Source organism: Bos mutus, chromosome 3, assembly GCF_027580195.1.
Source record: "Bos mutus isolate GX-2022 chromosome 3, NWIPB_WYAK_1.1, whole genome shotgun sequence".
NCBI lineage: Eukaryota > Metazoa > Chordata > Mammalia > Artiodactyla > Bovidae > Bos > Bos mutus.
The window spans coordinates 16,171,000-16,190,723 of NC_091619.1; the positions used below are offsets into that span (position 1 = coordinate 16,171,000).

General features: G+C 38.0%; 1 protein-coding gene across 2 annotated transcripts in view; it reads right to left on the reverse strand.

Annotated features, from left to right (window-relative positions):
* The window catches only part of SNX27 (sorting nexin 27), a 79,694-nt gene that overhangs the window by 38,025 nt on the left and 21,945 nt on the right, over positions 1-19,724 (reverse strand). For both annotated transcript variants that reach the window (XM_070367083.1, XM_070367082.1), the window contains exon 2: positions 15,791-16,022. In XM_070367083.1, coding sequence (XP_070223184.1) covers positions 15,791-16,022 — 232 coding nt within the window. The remainder of the gene's footprint in view (positions 1-15,790; positions 16,023-19,724) is intronic.

Below are 19,724 nucleotides of genomic sequence, written 5' to 3' on the forward strand. Positions count from 1 at the left end.
CCTTTAGGACAACATCAAGCATATAACATTCATTTAACAGGGGTCCCAGAAGGAGAAAATAAATAAAAGGTGCTGAGAGCTTATTTGAAGATGTAGTAACTAAAAACTTTCCTAACTTAGGAAAGAAAGCAGACATCCAGATCTGGGAAGCACAGTGAGTCCCAAACAAACCAACCCAAAGAGGACCACACCAAGACACACTGTCATTAAAACAGCAAAAATTAAAGATTAAGAAAGAATATTAAAAGCAACAAAGGAAAAGCAACTAGTTATGCACAAGGGAACTAACTCCCATAAGGCTATCAGTCAACTTTTCAGCAGAAACCGCAGACCAGTAGGGAGTGACACAGTATACTGTAATGATGAAAGGAAAAAAGCCACAACCAAGAATACTCTACCTGGAAAGGATATTATTCAGATTTGATGGAGAAAATCAAAAAAGGTTTACAGACAAGCAAAAGCTAAAAGAGTTCAGCCCTATGAAACCAACTTTACAAGAAATGCTAAAGGGACTTCTCTATGCAAAAAAGGCCACAACTAGAAATAAGAAATTAGGAAAGGAAAAGACAAACATACAGTAAAGGCAGTTAGTTGATCAGTCAGTTATAAAGCTAGAAGGGAGGTTTAAAGACAAAAGTATCAAAATCACCAATATCACAATAAGCAGTTAAAAGATATACACATCAAAAAAGGATGTAAAATATGATGTTAAAAACAATAAACATGGTGAGGAGTAAAAACACAGGATTGTTAAAATGCATTCAAAATTAAGGGATCAGAAACTTAATAGAGTGACAGACTGCTATATATAAACTTCATGGTAATCACAAACCAAACGTCTACACAAGATATACACACAAAGAAGAGAAAGGAATCCAAACAGAACGCTAAAGACGTGGTAAAAAGCAAAAGACAAAGAAAAGAACAAAAAAGGGCCATAAAAACAACCCCAAAACAATTAATAAAACAACAATAAGTACAAATCTATCCAATTACTTTAAATATAAGTCGACTAGGTATTCCAATCAAAGACACAGAGCTGCTGAATGGATATACAAACAAGAACCATATATATGCTGCCTAAGAGAAACTCACTTCAGATCTAAAGACACACAGGCAGAAAAGGAGGGAATGGAAAAAGGTATGCCATATGAATGAAATGTAAAGAAAGCCAGAGTAACAATACTTATATCAAACCAAATACACTTTAAAACAAGGTCTGTAATAAGAGATAAAGCAGAAAACTACATAACAATCAATGAATCAATCCAGTAAGATGTAACAATTGTAAATATGTATGTACCCAACACGCTGTTGCTGCTGTGTTAGTCGCTCAGTCATGTCCGACTCTTTGACACCTCATGGACTATAGCCCGCCAGGCTCCTCTGTCCATGGAATTCTCCAAGCAAGAATACTGGAGTGGGTTGCTATTCCCTTCTCCAGGGGATCTTCACAACCCAGGGATCAAACCCAGGTCTTCTGCATTGCAGGCAGATTCTTTACCATCTGAGCCACCAGGGAAGCCCATGCACCCAACATAGGAGCACCTAAATACATAAAGCAAATATTAATAAATATAAAGGGGGACAAACTGACAGTAACACAATGACAGTACAGGACTTTAACACCACACCTACATCAATGGAGAGATAATCCAAAGAGAAAATCAATAATGAGGGATAGTCCCAGCATTCCAGTGGTTAAGACTCTGCACTGCCAATGCAGGAGTTGTGGGTTCAATCTCGGGCGGGTGGGGAACTAAGACCCACATGCCAAGTGCTATGGCGAAAAAAAAAAGAAGAAAATCAATAATTAACACTAGCCTTAAATGACACATCAGACCAAATGGACTTAACCAGATGGACAACTATATATATATATATAGTTGCTGTTGTTGCTATTCAGTCACTCAGTTGTGTCCGACTCTTTGCAACCCCATGGACTGTAGCACGCCAGCCTTCCCTGTCCTTCACCATCTCCTGGAGTTTGCTCAGACTCATATCCATTAAGTTGGTGATGCCATCCAACCATCTCATCCTCTGTTACCCGCTTCTCCTCCTGCCTTCAGTCTTTCCCAGCATCAGGGTCTTTTCCAGTGAGTTAGCTCTTCCCATCAGGTGGCCAAAGGATTGGAGCTTCAGCTTTAGCATCAGTCCTTCCAATGAATATTCAGGACTGATTTCCTTTAGGATTGACTGGTTTGATCTTCTTGCAGTCCAGGGGACTCTCAAGAGTCCTTTCCAGCACCACAGTTTGAAAGCATCAGTTCTTCAGCACTCAGCTTATTTTACTGTCCAGTTCTCACATCCATCCATGACTACTGGAAAAACCATAGCTTTGACTAGATGGACCTTTGTAGGCAAAGTAATGTCTCTGCTTTTGAATATGCTGTCTAGGTTTATCATTCCCTTTCTTCCAAGGAACAAGTGTCCTTTAATTTCATGACTGCAGTCACCATCCACAGAGATTCTGGAGCTCAAGAAAATAAAGTCTGTCACTGTTTCCACTGCTTCCCCATCTATTTGCCATGAAGTGATGGGACCGGATGCCATGACTTTCATTTTTTGAATGTTGAGTTTTAAGACAACTTTTCACTCTCCTCTTTCACTTTCATCAACAGGCTCTTTAGATCTTCTTTGCTTTCAGCCATAAGGGTGGTGTCATCTGCATACTTGATATTTCTTCCCACAATCTTGATTTCAACTTGTGCTTCATCCAGCATGGCATTTCACATGATATACTCTGCATATAAGTTGAATAAGCAGGGTGACAATATACAGCCCTGTCATATCCCATTCCCAATTTTGAACCAGTCCATTGTTCCATGTCCAGTTGTAACTGTTGCCTCTTGACCTGCATACAGGTTTCTCAGAAGGCAGGTCAGGTGGTCTGGTATTCCCATCTCTTTAAGAATTTTCCAGTTTGTTGTGATCTACACAGTCAAAGGCTTTAGCATAGTTAATGAAGCAGAAGTAATCGCTTTTCTGGAATTCTCTAGCTTTTTCTATGATTCAACAGATGTCGGCAATTAGATGTCTGGTTCCTCTGCCTTTTCCAAATCCAGCTTGTACGTCTGGAAGTTCTAGGTTCACATACTGTTGAAGCCTAGCTTGAAGGATTCTGAGCAGTACTTTGCTAGCATGTATAACATCCCACCCAAAAGAAGCAAATTATTCATTCTTTTCAAGTGCACATAGAACAGTCTCCAGAACAGATCACATACTAGACTACAAAACAAGTCTCATGAAATTTAAGATTGAAACCATATCAAACATCTTTTCTGACCACAATGCTATGAGACTAGAAATGAATTACAGAAAAAAACTGCAAAAACCACAAACACATGGAAGCTAAACAATATGCTACTCAACAAAAACAATGGGTGAAGAAATAGAAGAGGAAATTTAAAAATACATGGAGACAAATGAAAACACAATGATCCAAAACCTATGCAAACAACAAAAGCAGTTCTAAGAGATGTTTATAACAATATAAGTCTACTTCAGGAAACAAGAAAAATCTCAAATAAACAAGCTAAACTTACACGTAAAGTAACTAGAAAAAAACACAAGCAAAACCTAAAGTTAGTAGAAGGAAAGAGACCATAAAGATCAGACCAGAAATAAATGAAAGAGACTAAATAACAACAGAATAATAGAAAAGACTGATGAAACTAAGAGCTGGTTCCTTGGCATGACATTTTTAATGTACTGAAAGAAAAAAAATCATCATCCCTGAATTTTATGCCTTTCAAACATAAGGGTGAAATAAAGACTTCTTCAGATCAACAAAAGCTAAGAGAAATCACTGCCAGCAGATCTACACTACAAGAATATTAATGGAATTTCTTCAGGCAGAAGGAATATGATACCAGATGGAAACTGAAACTACAATTATACAAAGGAATGAAAAACACAAGAAATGGAAATATGTGCTTAAATATAAAGAAACTCTTCTCATTTTCAATCTCTTTATTTACTTAAAGCAAAAACAACAACAAAATCTCATAAAATTTATCATACATATAGAAGAAAAATGTATAACAACAGCACAAAGGATAAAAGGTAGAAATGAAATATATCATTAGTAAATTCTTACACTGAGAAGCAATAATGTATTAAAGATACTATTTATAAAGGTGCATACTGTAAACCTAGAACAACCACTAACAAAATGAAACAAATTATATAGAGATAACATGGTATCATTAAAAATATTCTATTAATTGAAAAGAGCAAGAAAGGAGGAATAAAGAACAGATGAGATACAGATAACAAAGAATAAGATGGCAGACTTAATTTTAACTATATCAATAATTATACTAAGGTAGCAGACTACGCACTGTAAATAAAAGACCAAGATTTCCAGACTGCATAAAAAAGCAAGACACAATTATATGCTATCTACAATAAACTCATTTCAAATATAATTATACAGATAGGTTAAAAAGGACGGAAGAGATATCCAATGAAAACAATAATCAAAAGAAGGCTGAAATGACTATTAGTGGCTATATGTTAACATTAGAGCAGGACTTCAGAACAAAGAACATTACAAGAGAGAATGTTTAAGGGATCAATTCATCAAAACAACATAATAGCTTCATTACACATAAAAAATGGGTAGAACTGAAGATTATGCTTCAGGTAAACTCACTATAGACCAACCCTCACAGTGAACAACCACAAATTCTGGAAAAAAAATACAAAAACCAATTACTTGAGGATTCTGAATAGTACCCTAAAATTGTAGATAGGAGTCAAAACATAAAGCAACTGACAAAAAGCTGGGGAGTTTCCTACTTTGGGGAGTTTTGCTTTCATAGTAGACCTCAGTCAAAGAGTAGCATAACTTAAGCAACTAAAACTCCAACAGACCTCTTTCTGGCTGGAGGAAAGAGAGACAGGTTCTGGGCAATCACAGATGCCACCAAAATGAGTGGGGAATCCCAAAGGAGAGAGAATCAGAGAAAGAGATGCCTTAACTCTGTGAACAAACATCACATACACCTCAGGCTGATTCCTCCCTAAATGATATACACACCAGACAGACTCGAAAGCAACACAGCAAAAGCTTAAAGAACTGTAATGAGACTTGTACAACTCACAGAAGCTGACACAGCTTACTCAGTTAACTGCCAGGTAAAATAAACACATCAACATTCCTCAGAAGAATATCACAGAATCCAGAGCCTACACAATTGTAACATTCATAATAACCAGGACACAGTCCAAAATTACTCACTATACAAAGAACTCAGAAGATATGAGCCATTCTCAAGGAAAACAAACACACTAAACAGAGGACAAACTCAAAATGACATAAATATTAAAATGTTCAGACATATACTCAATGAATACAAAAATAAGAACACACATATATGTTCAACTGATTTTCAACAATAATGTCAAGACGTTTCAATGGGGAAAGAATGGTCTTTTCAACACAACTGCTGAAACAAGATGTCCACATGACGGGGGTTGGGGGAGAATAACCTTGACCCCTAGATTATACATATAAAACAGTCAACTCAAAATGGACCACAGACCTAAACATAAGAATAAAACTGGGATTTCTCTGGCAGTCCAGTGGTTAAAACTCCACACTTCTAATACAAGGGGTGTGGGTTTGATCCTGGTCAGGGAACTAAGATCCTGCATTCAAGCACAGAGCAGCCAAAAAAAACACAACAAATAAGAAAACCAGGATCCAGCCACTTTGGAAAACAATTTGGCATTTCCTCAAAAAGCTCATCATAAAAGTTATTATATAACCCAGCGATTCTACATACTCCTGAGTATTTCTTTCCAAGAGAAATGAAAACAGGTATCCACACAAAAACTTGTATACACATGCTCAATCCAGCATTATACATAAGAAGCAAAAAGTAGAAAAAACCCAAATGTCCATCAACTGAAGAACAGATAAGTTAAATGTGGTATATTCATAAAATGGAATGCCATTTGGTTGATACATGCTACAACATGGATAAACTTTGAAAACACATATGGCTCCATTTATATGAAACATCCAGAATGGGCAAATCTACAGAAATGCAAGGTAGATGCCTACGACTAGAGGGGATAGGAGGTTTGAAGAATGAAGGCTAAAGGATACAAAGTTTCTTTTTGAGAGGATGAAAATGTTCTAAAATTGTGGTGATAGTTGCACAATGCTGAGCATACCAAGAACGACTGAACTGTATACTTTAAATGGGTGAATTTATGGTATGTGACTCAAACCTCAAAATAAAGTTATTGCAAAAACAGAAAGGTAAAACTATAAAACTTTCTTAAGAAAACATAAAATATTTGCATCCTTGGGGCAGGCAGATTTCTTAGAACACAAAAAAGTAACATCCATAACAGAAAGAAATTGACAAACCAGACTTCATCAAACTTTATAGCTTTTTTTTTTCCCAAAGGCAGCTAAAAATAAAATAAAAAGGCAAGCCACAGACTGGGAAAAATATTTTACAAGGCATCTATCTGATAGAAGAAATATACAGAATACATAAAGAACTCTTACACAAAATAACAAGACAAACAGCCCAATTTTTTAAATGGGCAAGAGTAGAACAGCTACCTCAACAATGAAGATATAAAAAAAGCCAGTAAGCACATGAAAATGCACTCACCATGAGTCACTAGGCAAATGCAAATTAAAATCAGAGAGAGCTACCATTATATTCAGAATGAGCAGAATTTAAAAACTGAAAATACCAAGTGTTCAAGAGGTTATGGAGCAACTGGAACACTCCACTACAGATGAGAATACAAAAATAGTACAGCCTCTTTGAAAAACAGTTTATAAGGTTACTTACACTTAGCATTTGATCCTGCAATTGCATTTCTAGCTATGTATATACTCAAGGGAAATGAAAACATAACTCTACATAAAAACTTGTACGTTAATGTTATTTCACGGCAGCTTCAGTAATAATAGCCCAAACTGGAAACAACACAAATGGGCAACAACAAGTGGATGGATAAATAAATTGTAATAAATCCATCCAATGGAATACTATCAGTAAAGGCAATAATCTATTGGTCTATGCAACCACACGCATCAATCTTAGAAGAACTACACTAAGCGAACAAACCTAGACATGAAAGATTATAGACGGTATGGTTTCACTTATTTTCAGTTCAGTTCAGTTCAGTTGCTCAGTCGTGTCCGACTCTTTGCGACCCCAGGAACCGCAGCACGCCAGGCCTCCCTGTCCATCACCAACTCCTGGAGTTCACCCAAACCCGTGTCCATTGTGTCAGTGATGCCATCCAACCATCTCATCCTCTGTCGTCCCCTTCTCCTCCTGCCCTCAACCTTTCCCAGCATCAGGGTCTTTTCAAATGAGTCAGCTCTCTGCATCAGGTGGCCAAAGGACTGGAGTTTCAGCTTCAACACCAGTCCCTCCAATGAACACCCAGGACTGATCTCCTTTACGATGGACTTGTTAGATCTCCTTGCAGTTCAAGGGACTCTCAAGAGTCTTCTCCAACACCACAGTTCAAAAGCATCAATTCTTCTGCACTCAGCTTTATTTATAGTCCAACTCTCACATCCATACATGACTAATGGAAAAACCACAGCCTTGAATAGATGGACCTTTGTTGGCAAAGTAATGCTCTGCTTTTTAATATGCTGTCTAGTCAGTCATAACTTTCCTGCCAAAGAGCAAGCGTCTTTTAATTTCATGGCTGCAATCACCATCCACAGTGATTCTGGAGCCCAGAAAAATAAAGTCAGCCACTATTTCCACTGTTTCCCCATCTATTTCCCATGAAGTGATGGGACCAGATGCCATGATCTTAGTTTTCTGAATGTTGAGCTTTAAGGCAACTTTTTCACTCTCTTCTTTCACTTCCATCAAAAGGCTCTTTAATTCTTCACTTTCTGCCATAAGAGTGGTGTCATCTGCGTATCTGAGGTTGTTGATATTTCTCCCGGCAATCTTGATTCCAGTTTGTGCTTCCTCCAGCCCAGTGTTTCTCATGATGTACTCTGCGTATCACAGTAATCCAAGTCTATGCCCCAAAGAGTAATGCTGAAGAAGCTGAAGTTGAACGGTTCTATGAAGACCTACAAGACCCGCTAGAACTAACACCCAAAAAAGATGTCCTTTTCATTATAGGGGACTGGAATGCAAAAGTAAGAAGTCAAGAAATACCTGGAGTAACAGGCAAATCTGGGCTTGGAGTACAGAATGAAGCAGGGCAAAGGCTAATACAGTTCTGCCAAGAGAATGTACTGGTCATAGCAAACACTCTCTTCCAACAACACAGGAGAAGACGCTACACCTGGACATCACCAGATGGTCAACACTGAAATCAGATTGATTATATCCTTTGCAGCCAAAGATGGAGAAGCTCTATACAGTCAGCAAAAACAAGACCAGGAGCTGACTGTGGCTCAGACCATGAACTCCTTATTGCCAAATTTAGACTTAAATTGAAGAAAGTGGGGAAAACCACTAGACCATTCAGGTATGACCTAAATCAAATCCCTTACGACTATACAGTGGAAGTGAAAAATAGATTTAAGGGACTAGATCTGATAGACAGAGTGCCTGATGAACTATGGACAGAGGTTCGTGACATCGTACAGGAGACAGGGAGCAAGATCATCCCCAGGAAAAAGAAATGCAAAACAGCAAAATGGCTGTCTGAGGAGGCCTTAAATAGCTGTGAAAAGAAGAGAAGCGAAAAGCAAAGGAGAAAAGGAAAGATAAAGCATCTGAATGCAGAGTTCCAACGAATAACAAGAAGAGATAAGAAAGCCTTGCTCAGCGATCAATGCAAAGAAATAAGAGGACACAATAGAATGGGAAAGACTAGCGATCTCTTCAAGAAAATTAGAGATACCCAGGGAACATTTCATGCAAAGATGGGCTCGATAAAGGACAGAAATGGTATGGACCTAACAGAAGCAGAAGATATTAAGAACAGGTGGCAAGAATACACAGATGAACAGTACAAAAAAGATCTTCACAACCCAGATAATCAGGAACGTGTGATCACTCACACTCACCTAGAGCCGGACATCCTGGAATGTGAAGTCAAGTGGGCCTTAGGAAGCATCACTATGAACAAAGCTAGTGGAGGCGATGGAATTCCAGTTGAGCGATTTCAAATCGTGAAAGATGATGCTGCGAAAGTGCTGCACTCAATATGCCAGCAAATTTGGAAAACTCAGCAGTGGCCACAGGACTGGAAAAGGTCAGTTTTCATTCCAATCCCAAAGAAAGGCAATGCCAAAGAATGCTCAAACTACCGCACAATTGCACTCATCTCACACGCTAGCAAAGTAATGCTCAAAATTCTCCAAGCCAGGCTTCAGCAATATGTGAACCATGAACTTCCAGATGTTCAAGCCGGTTTTAGAAAAGGCAGAGGAACCAGAGATCAAATTGCCAACATCCGCTGGATCATGGAAAAAGCAAGAGAGTTCCAGAAAAACATCTATTTCTGCTTTATTGACTATGCCAATGCCTTTGACTGTGTGGATCACAATAAACTGTGGAAAATTCTGAAAGAGATGGGAATACCAGACCACCTGACCTGCCTTTTGAGAAACCTGTATACAGGGAAAAAGCAAGAGAGTTCCAGAAAAACATCTATTTCTGCTTTACTGACTATGCCAAAGCCTTTGACTGTGTGGATCACAATAAACTGTGGAAAATTCTGAAAGAGATGGGAATACCAGACCACCTGACCTGCCTCTTGAGAAACCTGTATACAGGTCAGGAAGCAACAATTAGAACTGGACATGGAAAAAAAAAAAAAAAGAACTGGACTGGTTCCAAATAGGAAAAGGAGTACATCAAGGCTGTATATTGTCACCCTGCTTATTCATTTAGTTTACATTCAAGAAAAGACAAAATACAGTGACAGAAAGGTGATCACTGGTTGATGAAAGCAGTGGAAGGAGTGAAGATGACCGCAAAGGGGTGTGAGGCAACTTCCTGGGACAACGAAAATGTTCTATATTGACTGTGGTGATTATAAAACTATGTACATTAATTAAAACTCACGAAACTGGACATTTAACAGTGATGAATGTTAATCCAAGAATATTATGCTTAATGAAGTTTATTTTTAAAAAAGGACAATTAGTAGTTTCATTCCTTTTCTAAGTCTACAGAGGTTCTCAAAGTCTTAGGCAATTCCCCAAAGGTGCCAACATCCAATGTGATCCATTTTTAGAACCTGACCTTGATTTCTACTTCTTACGTGTCTTATGATTAAAAGTACCTCTATGAAGGATCGTAAGAGACTACTACGAGCAACTATGTGCCCATAAAATGGACAACCTAGAAGAAATGGACAAATTCTTAGACTAGTACAATCTCCCAAGACTGAACAGGGAAGAAATAGAAAATATGAACAGACCAATTACCAGTACCGAAATTAAATTAGGAATTTAAAAACTCCCAACAAACAAAAGTCCAAGACCAGATGGCTTAGAAGGTGAATTCTACCAAACATTTAGAGAGGAGTTAACAGCTATCCTTCTGAAACCATTCTGAAAAATTGCAGGGGAAGGAACACATCTGAACTCACTCTATGAGGCCACTATCACCCTGATACTAAAACCAAAAAAGATATTACACACACACACACAAAATTACAGGCAGATATAAAAATCCTCAACAAAATACTAGCAAACCGACTCCAACAATACATTAAAAGGATCATAAGCCATGACCAAGTGGGATTTATTCCAGGGATGCAAGGATTTTTCAATATTCACAAATCAATCAATGTGATATACCACATTAACAAACTGAAGAATAAAAACCACAGAAAAAGCTTCTGATAAAATTCAACACCCGTTTATGATAAAAACTCTTCAGAAAGTGGGCACAGACAGAACATACTTCTACATAATAAAACCATATATCACAAATCCACAGCTAACATCATACTCAACAGTGAAAGGCTGAAAGAAAGTATTTCCTATAAGATCAGGAATAAGACAAGGATACCCATTCCTGTCACTTTTATTCAACAGTTTTAGAAGCCCTAGCCAAAAGCAATCAGAGACAAAAAGAAAAGGAATTCAAACTGGAGAAGAAGTATTCAGTTCGCTCGCTCAGTCATTTCCAACTCTTTGCGACCCCACAGACTGCAGCACACCAGACTTCCCTGTCCATCACCAACTCCGGGAGCTTACTCAAACTCATTTCCATTGAGTCAGTGATGCCATCCAACCATCTCATCCTCTGTCGCCCCCTTCTCCTCCCGCCTTCAATCTTTCCTAGCATCAGGGTCTTTTCCAATGAGTCAGTCCTTCACATCAGGTGGCCAAAGGATTGGAGTTTCAACATCAGTCCTTCCAATGAATATACAGGACTAATTTCCTTTTCGATTGACTGGTTTGATCTCCTTGCAGCCCAAGAGAATCTCAAGAGTCTACTCCAACACCACAGTTCAAAAGCATCAATTCTTCAGCACTCAGCTTTCTTTATAGTCCAACTCTCACATCCATACATGACTGCTGGAAAAACCATAGCTTTGACTAGACAGACCTTTGTTGGTTAAGTAATATCTCTGCTTTTTAATATGCTGTCTAGGTTGGTCATAGCTTTTCTTCCAAGGAGCAAGCATCTTTTAATTTCATGGCTGCAGTCACCATCTGCAGTGATTTCGGAGCCCAACAAAATAAAGTCTGTCATTGTTTCCATTGTTTCCCCATCTATTTGCCATGAAGTGATGGGACCGGATGCCATGATCTTAGTTTTCTGAATGGTGAGTTTTAAACCAACTTTTTCACTCTCCTCTTTCATTTTTATCAAGAGGCTCTTTAGTCCTTTGCTTTCTGCCATAAGGGTAATGTCATCTGCATATCTGAGGTTATTGATATTTCTCCCGAGAATCGTGACTCCAGCTTGTGCTTCATCCAGCCCAGCATTTCACATGAGGTACTCTGCATATAAGTTAAATAAGCAGAGTGACAATATACAGGTTTGCCATATTCCTTTCCTGATTTGGAACCAGTCTATTGTTCTATGTCCAGTTCTAACTGTTGATTCTTGACCTGCAAACAGATTTCTCAGGAGGCAGGTAAGGAGGTCTGGTATTCCCATCTCTTGAAGAATTTTCCACAGTTTGTTGTGATCCACACAGTGAAAGGCTTTGGTGTAGTCAATAAAGAAGAAGTAGATGTTTTTCTGGAACTCTCTTGTTTTTTCGATGATCCACTGGATGCTGGCAATTTGATCTCTGGTTCCTCTGCCTTTTCTAAATCCAGCTTGAACACCTGGAAGTTCACGGTATTGTTGAAGCCTGGCTTGGAGAATTTTGAGCATTACTTTGCTAGCATATTAGGAAGTATTAGGTTGGTGCAAACATAATTGAGGCTTCAAACTGTGAATTTTAAAGCATTATAACTAGGCTCAAACACATCTTTACTAATCAAAATAGAAACCATTACAATCAACACATTTTTGCCAACGAGAAACATTTGTTTATTCCTGTAATGTAAAAATCCATGCCTCCCGGTTCAACAAACTCTTGAAAGCCGTTTTCTGCCTCCTGCTGGTTGTGGAAGCATTTTCTGCATAAAAGTTGTTGAGATGCTTGAAGTAGCAGCATTCGGTTGTCGAGAGGTCAGGTGAACACGGTGGATGAGGCAAAACTTTCTAGCCCAATTCATTCAATTTCTGAAGTGTTGGCTGTGCAATGGGCAGTCAGGCATTGTCATGGAGGACAACTGGGCCCTATCTTTTGACCGACACCAGCTGTTGGCATTGCAGTTTTCAGTGCATCTCATTGATCTGTTGAGCAGACTTTACAGATATAATGGTTTCACTGGGATTCAGAAAGTTGGAGTGGATCAGATGGGCAGCAGACCACCAAACAGTGACCATGACCTTTTTTTTGGTGCAAGTCTGGCTTTGGGAAGTACTTTGAAGCATCTTTGCAATCCAACTACAGAGCTGGTTGTCACCTACAGTCATATAAAATCCATTTTTCATCTCAAGTCACAATTAGATTGAGAAATGGTTCACTGTTGTTGCATAGAATAAGAGAAGATGATACTTCAAAATGATTGTTTTGATTTTCAGTCAGCTCATGAGGTACCCATTTATTGAACTTCTTCACCTTTTCAATTTGCTTCAAATGCTGGCTAACTATAGAATGGCCAATGTTGAGTTCTTCAGCAACTTCTCATGTAGTTGTAAGAGGATCAGCTCTGATGTCACTTTCAGTTGGTCACTGTCGACTTCCAATGGCCAGCCAATACGCTCCTCATCTTCAAGGCTCTCGCGCCCTGTGAAAACTTGTTGAAGCAACACTGCACTGAACGTTTATTAGCAGTTTCTGGGCCAAATGTGTCATTGATTTTACAAGTCGTCTCTGCTGCTTTATGACCCATTTTGAACTCAAATAAGAAAATCGCTTGAATTTGCTTTTTGTCTAACATCATTTCCATAGTCTGAAATAAATATAAAATACACAGCTAATAATAAGTCATCAGAAAAAAAAAATACAGCAAGAAATGCACATTAACATGATGGACAACATGACCACATTTCTTTAAGAATGTATTCCAATATCAAGCAGTAATAGTTCAACAATGAATAACTGCAATTGCTGTTTCATCAACTTAATAGAACTGTCACAGTTTGCAGATGACATGATGCTATACACAGAAAATCCTAAAGATGCTATCAGAAAACTACTAGGGCTCATCAATGAATTAGGTGAAGTTGCTGGATACAAAATTAACACAGAGAAATCTGTTGCATTTCTATACACTAACAATGAAATAATAAATGCTGAAGAGGGTGTGGAGAAAAAGAAACCTTCCTATACCATTCATTAGTGGGAATGTAAATTGGTGCAGCCACTATGGAAAACAGTATGGAGGTTTCTTAAAAAATTAAAAATAGAGTTATTATAGGACTCAGAAATCCCACACCTGGGCATATATCTGGAGAAAACTCTAATTTGAAAAGATACACGTATATCAATGTTCACAGCAGCACTATTCACAACAGCCAAGACACAGAAGCAACCTAAATATCCACTGACAAATGGATAAAAAAGACATAGAACATTTATAGAATGGAATATTATTCAGCCATAAAAAGAATGAAATAATGCTATTAGGGCTTCCCAGGCAGCACTAGTGGTAAAAACCCTGCCTGTCAATGCAGGAGACATAAGAGAAGGAGGTTCAATCCCTGAATCAGGAAGATCCCCTGGAGGAGGGCATGGCAACCCACTCCAGTGTCCTTGCCTGGGAAATCCCATGGGCAGAGGCGCCTAGCAGGCTATAGTCCATAGAATCACAGAGTCAGACATGACTGAACCAATTTAGCACGCAGTACACATGGATGGACCTACAGATTATCATACTAAACAAAGTAAGTCAGACAGAAAAAACAAATATATGATACCACTTATATGTGGAAATTTGAAAAAAAAATGATACAAATGTATTTATTTACAAAACAGAAACAGGCTCACAGGCACAGAAAACTTAACGGTTACCAAAGGGGATAGTGGGATAGCAGGGGGTGGGGGTGAGGCAGAGATAAATCAGGAGTTTGGGATTAACATATATACACTGCTGCATATAAAATAAACAAGGGCCTACTATACAGCACAGGGAACCAGATTCAGTTATCTTTTAATAACCTATAATGGAAAAGAATCTGACAAATAATAGACAGAGGGTTGGTCAAAAAGTTCATTTGAGTTTTTCCATAAAATGTCGCAGAAAAACCAGAATGAACTTTTGGCCAACCTGATATATATGTATATGTATAATTGAATCACACCTGAAATTAACACAACATTGTAAATTAACTATACTTCAATTTAAAAAACGGTTAAAGACAAAAGGTATATCACCTCTGTAAAACAAAACTCTAAATTTTGTGTGTATGGCTCTGAGAATACATACACCAGCTGACATAAAATTCTAGTAGCTCATTCCTATACAGGGGACAAATCTGTTTCAGAGACTGCAACTTTAAAGAGCTTTAAACACATGTAGTCTGTTTGCCAATACTAACAGAACATAATGTATTTTTCACAAAGATTAGTGAATTTCTCATTGTACCATTACTAAATAAAGAATACCGCAACCAAGGGAAAAATTAAGTAGATTGGGCGATCACTGCAATTAGGTTTTGAAGAACAAACAAAGGCATTTAAGAAAGGGGCTGGCACATATCATCCAAATTCAAGATGGGCTTTCCTGCGTATCTACAACAGCAAGAAATTGGAAATGTATAAAGTAGCCCATGTGAATTGCATTCAGAATATAATGAGGACCTTGGAGAAAACCTGAATTAACCATTCACACAGATATCTCCAAAGAAAATGAAAAAGAACAAGACATGAAAGGGGTATAGGGCACTCGTAGGTTCTAACATGGACAAACTATATTACCCAAATGCTTTAGAAGATACCACACTTTAAAATTAATCTTGCTCTATAGCTCTACAGAGTCAACAGTGAGACACTAGGAGATATGACAACCAATAAAAGAACAAACAAAAAAAACGTACACATGATTACAATAGGCCCGAATGGAAACTTCAAACTGTCTAGAAATACTTAAGCAGAAATAGGACTCTTCTTCATTACTGCAGTTCACCCCTGCAATAAACCAGGGTCAGTGTCCTTTATTTATGTGTAAACCCACATTCCTTATAGGCAGACTGACCTAGGTTGCAGTCATGTATCCCAGTGCGCTAATATATATCATACATTATAAGATTGGGAGAAACAAAAGCTAAGTGTTTGAGGATCGAGTTGGGCTGACACTCACCACAAATTTCTCACCATTCTGCTCCACATGTTTGTATGTGGGGACCGATATGGGCACTGCTTGCTTTTCTGTGTAATCATAAAATGATTGTCCCAACGAGTCGTCACTGGGATCTAGATTATCTGCCTCATGAGGAGGTACCGATAACACTGTCAAGATCAATTCCTTCTCGCCTGCTCGGATCAGGTCCACCACCTGCTTGTGTGTCGCCCCCTCAACATTCACGCCGTTCCTAAGGGGAAAAAGGGAAAAAGACAATCCCATAAACCAGAAGGGTCCAAACACCTTAGAGCTCCACCCTCCTGCCCCCACTCCAGTGTCATGAAGTATGAACTAGAAAAGAAGAAGGATCAGTTTGGTTCCAGAAAAGCTGTTTATGTTTTTACAAATCATAATGTGAAAAAGTGTGTGTGAACTTAAGGCAGGGGGAAAAAATGGTAACAGCTAAGAAGACCTACTCTTCCCCTATACTAGAACTCCAGCCTTAGGAAAACACACGGGAAGCTGAAGAGGAAAACAAAGCTTTTAAAGCCAAAGCGTCCAATTTCCTCATCCTAACTAAGCATGTATACAATAAAGTGACTTTAAACAAGCCTGTCAATTGAACTGTTCTGTGTCCTTTATAAACCTCTTGGAACTGGGAATTTCATTAAGAGAAAAATTTTACAAAATGCGCTTCCTTAATTTGTAAAGACTCAAAAAGTGTGACTGACTTAAGATAGTTATCTGGCATTTGTATCTGATTTCTCCCCATATATTCAAGTCAGACAACTTCATTTTTCCTTATATCAAGTTTCATTACCTTGGGAATTAAATGATCATATCTTCATACACACTAGTTTCTTCTATCACTCAGTTTTAAGAAAAGCAAGGAGATAACATCTCTAAAATTTTATTATCTAACCCAACATCCTTTGTTCTCTCCCAATCACTTCAATTAGTCTCTTTTAGGAGTCTATCTACTTTTTTTCTGTTCTGTGCTGTCTCAGCCCTGTGTAATCAGTTCAAACTAAAAAATGTACAGTTAAGGTTACATAGTAAATCAGCCTACGCATTCTCCTTCCTGTTCCACTGTGTATATAAAGGCTAAAACTAGGAAAAGTACAAGGTTTGGAAGAACAATAATTTTGTCAAGAAAGATGCTGAGTCTCACAAAACTCACTCAGCAAACTGAGCTACGTTCCCAGAATGCTGACCCAGCCTGCTATCTCAGCAAAAACCACTAGGCAGCTAGCTGACCTGGAGGTTCCCTCCATGGCTATCCCAAGAGGGTGAGGAAATACACACCTGGCCTTTAGTCAATTTGACAAAAGCTTATTTACCCTTTAAACTTTTTCAGTCCTGTTCCAAACCATTAGGGTTTTTCCTTCTTGAAAATGATGCTAAGTTTAGTAACAAGCCTTCCACCAACTTTTCAATCACTAGAATTGTCTGTCAGCATATGGTATCTGAAATATTCATTTATATAAACAGAACAGGCAGGAGATCATCCAGCCAAGCCTCCTTCCTTATTTCAGATCTAACAATCTAGCCAGTAAATTCAGCACTCTTGACGTTTCACAACCTAAAATCTAACTTACACACATACACACACACACACACATAAATATGGCAATTTTACAACTGGCTAGCTATAGAAGAAAATCAGCCCCGATGGAAATTTCAGCTTTTAAAGTTCAGATCAGGTCAGACCAGTGACCAGAAGAAGCAGTCAGTTCTTTGACCACAAAGCAGGATGATAAAATAGAAAATGGGCTTTGGAGCGAGACCTACATGGGCTTAAACCCTGGCCCTGCCAGAATTGATCTTAATCAAGTCATTTAATCTTTCTTACCATTGCTTTCCACATCTATAAAATGGAGACAGTAAGTCCCTAACAGATCACTGTGAAGATTAATGTAACATAACATTACACGTAATGTAACATGTAACTTGCTAAGATCAATGCCTGAACACTCACATTAGAAGGTGTATTAAGGAAAGAAGTACTATGTAGCTATGTGTTATGAACAGATTTTGGTTAAAGAAGAAATGGACAACTAAATTTGGGGACTGGTAAAGGATTTCATCTAAATCTTTGATCTAATTAGCAGTTCTGGGAAAATGTTTTGATGGTAGAAGAAATAAAATTGAAAAAGTAAAAGTTAAAAAATCAACATAGAAAATTTGATCTAGCCCTAAGAATCAGCTTAACTTACAAATATCCTTAAGTTTTAAAAAAAAAAAAAAAAAAAAGTGAAAAACTAACACTTCAGAGACTGAAGAAAACACCTTATACACTAAAAATGTGATTTTTATGTGAATACAATCAACTTTATGAGATGAGCGCTTGTGAAAAAAGTTAAGAAGCAATGCTCCACTCTTATTTTTCAGCTCCCTAATTCTTCCCCTTTAAAGGATTCCTAATCTGGGGAACTCTGTTGATAGGCTTGTGGTGGCGGCGGAGGAAAATCAGTGAACCCCTACAGAAATTGTATGCAAAATTGTATTTGGCTACATATATGCATTTTTTTTTTTTTTTCAGGGAAGAGGGCTAACAGATTTCATCCACTTCAAAAAGGAGTATGTAATCTCAGAAAGGTTAAGAACTACTGCTTTCAATACACACCTCCACTCATTCAGTTTTCAAGTTTAATAATAATTTAATATTTCAATATTAATTATATCAGCTGGACAAGCAGGTTGGTAGTATTTGGGGCTCCTGATGATACAAACCTTTTCTACGAACAATTTCCCTTGCTTTTGTCTATGTAACATAATCTAGTTGCCATTCATTTGAAAATAAATGATTGAACCCTCAGCCAGTGATAATAATAGGAATCACAAGATAATCAACTTCAAAAACGAACTACCACATCAGAGAACCATTAAATCCTACACCACACAAAAGCAACTAACCATCCAGTAGGTTCTACCCATCAATGCTTCTTCCACAAAGAAAGGCTTAAACACATCATCAAAATTTTTCAACAGATACATGATTAAACAAACACAGCGAAATGTTAATTACAGAATCCAGATGGTAGGTAAAACAGGTATTCGTGTGCAATTCTTCACGTTTTCTGTATTTTTGAAATTTTTCGTAATACATTGTGGAGGGGAAAAAGGCTTCTTTCCAAGCCTCCAAAAAATCCACAACTAAGGCCAATTTTTTTTTCCTTTAGGCAATTAGATGATATCCAATTAATTTGTGCCTTCAACATTTTAAAGATACACTTTGATAATTTTAATAAAATGTCCCTCAATTTTTACATAAGACCAAAATTTGGCCCTATCAAGAGGCCTTTAACTAGCTAATAAGAGTGACTTCAAGCCTTCCCTGGTGGTTCAGATAGTAAAGAATCTGCCTGCAATGCAGGAGACCTGGGTTCAATCCCTGGGTCTGCAAGATCCACCAGAGAAGGGAATAGCAACCCACTGCAGTATTCTTGCCTACAGAATTCCATGGACAGAGGAGCCTGGTGGACTACAGTCCATGGGGTCACAAAGAGTCAGACATGAATGAGCAACTAATACTTTCACTTCTCAAATTTAGCCAGCTGGGGAAACTGCAAAACTAATATAAATACTCCCAAAAAGCAAGGAAAAAAAAATGCTCTAAATAGTCAGGATTTGTATACAGTTTATGAAGGAACCTATATATCATGAAAGTAGGTATGGATGGAGATATGACAAAGTCAATCACTACATGTGGCACAGGAAAGAGCCCTTCCGTGTGGCAAGCACAATATCACCTTGACCCCCTGTGACATGCAGGAAAGCAGTTACAGTGTAGTTAGTCTGAAGCCTGTAAAAAACAGACAATAAATTCCTATAACTGCAAGCAGTAGGACACACTCCAATTCTAGAGGTTAAAGCATAATGGCTACATGTTCACAGAACAGTTAAATTAAAAAAGAAGTTTTGCCAAGGATATGGAAGAATCAGAATTCTC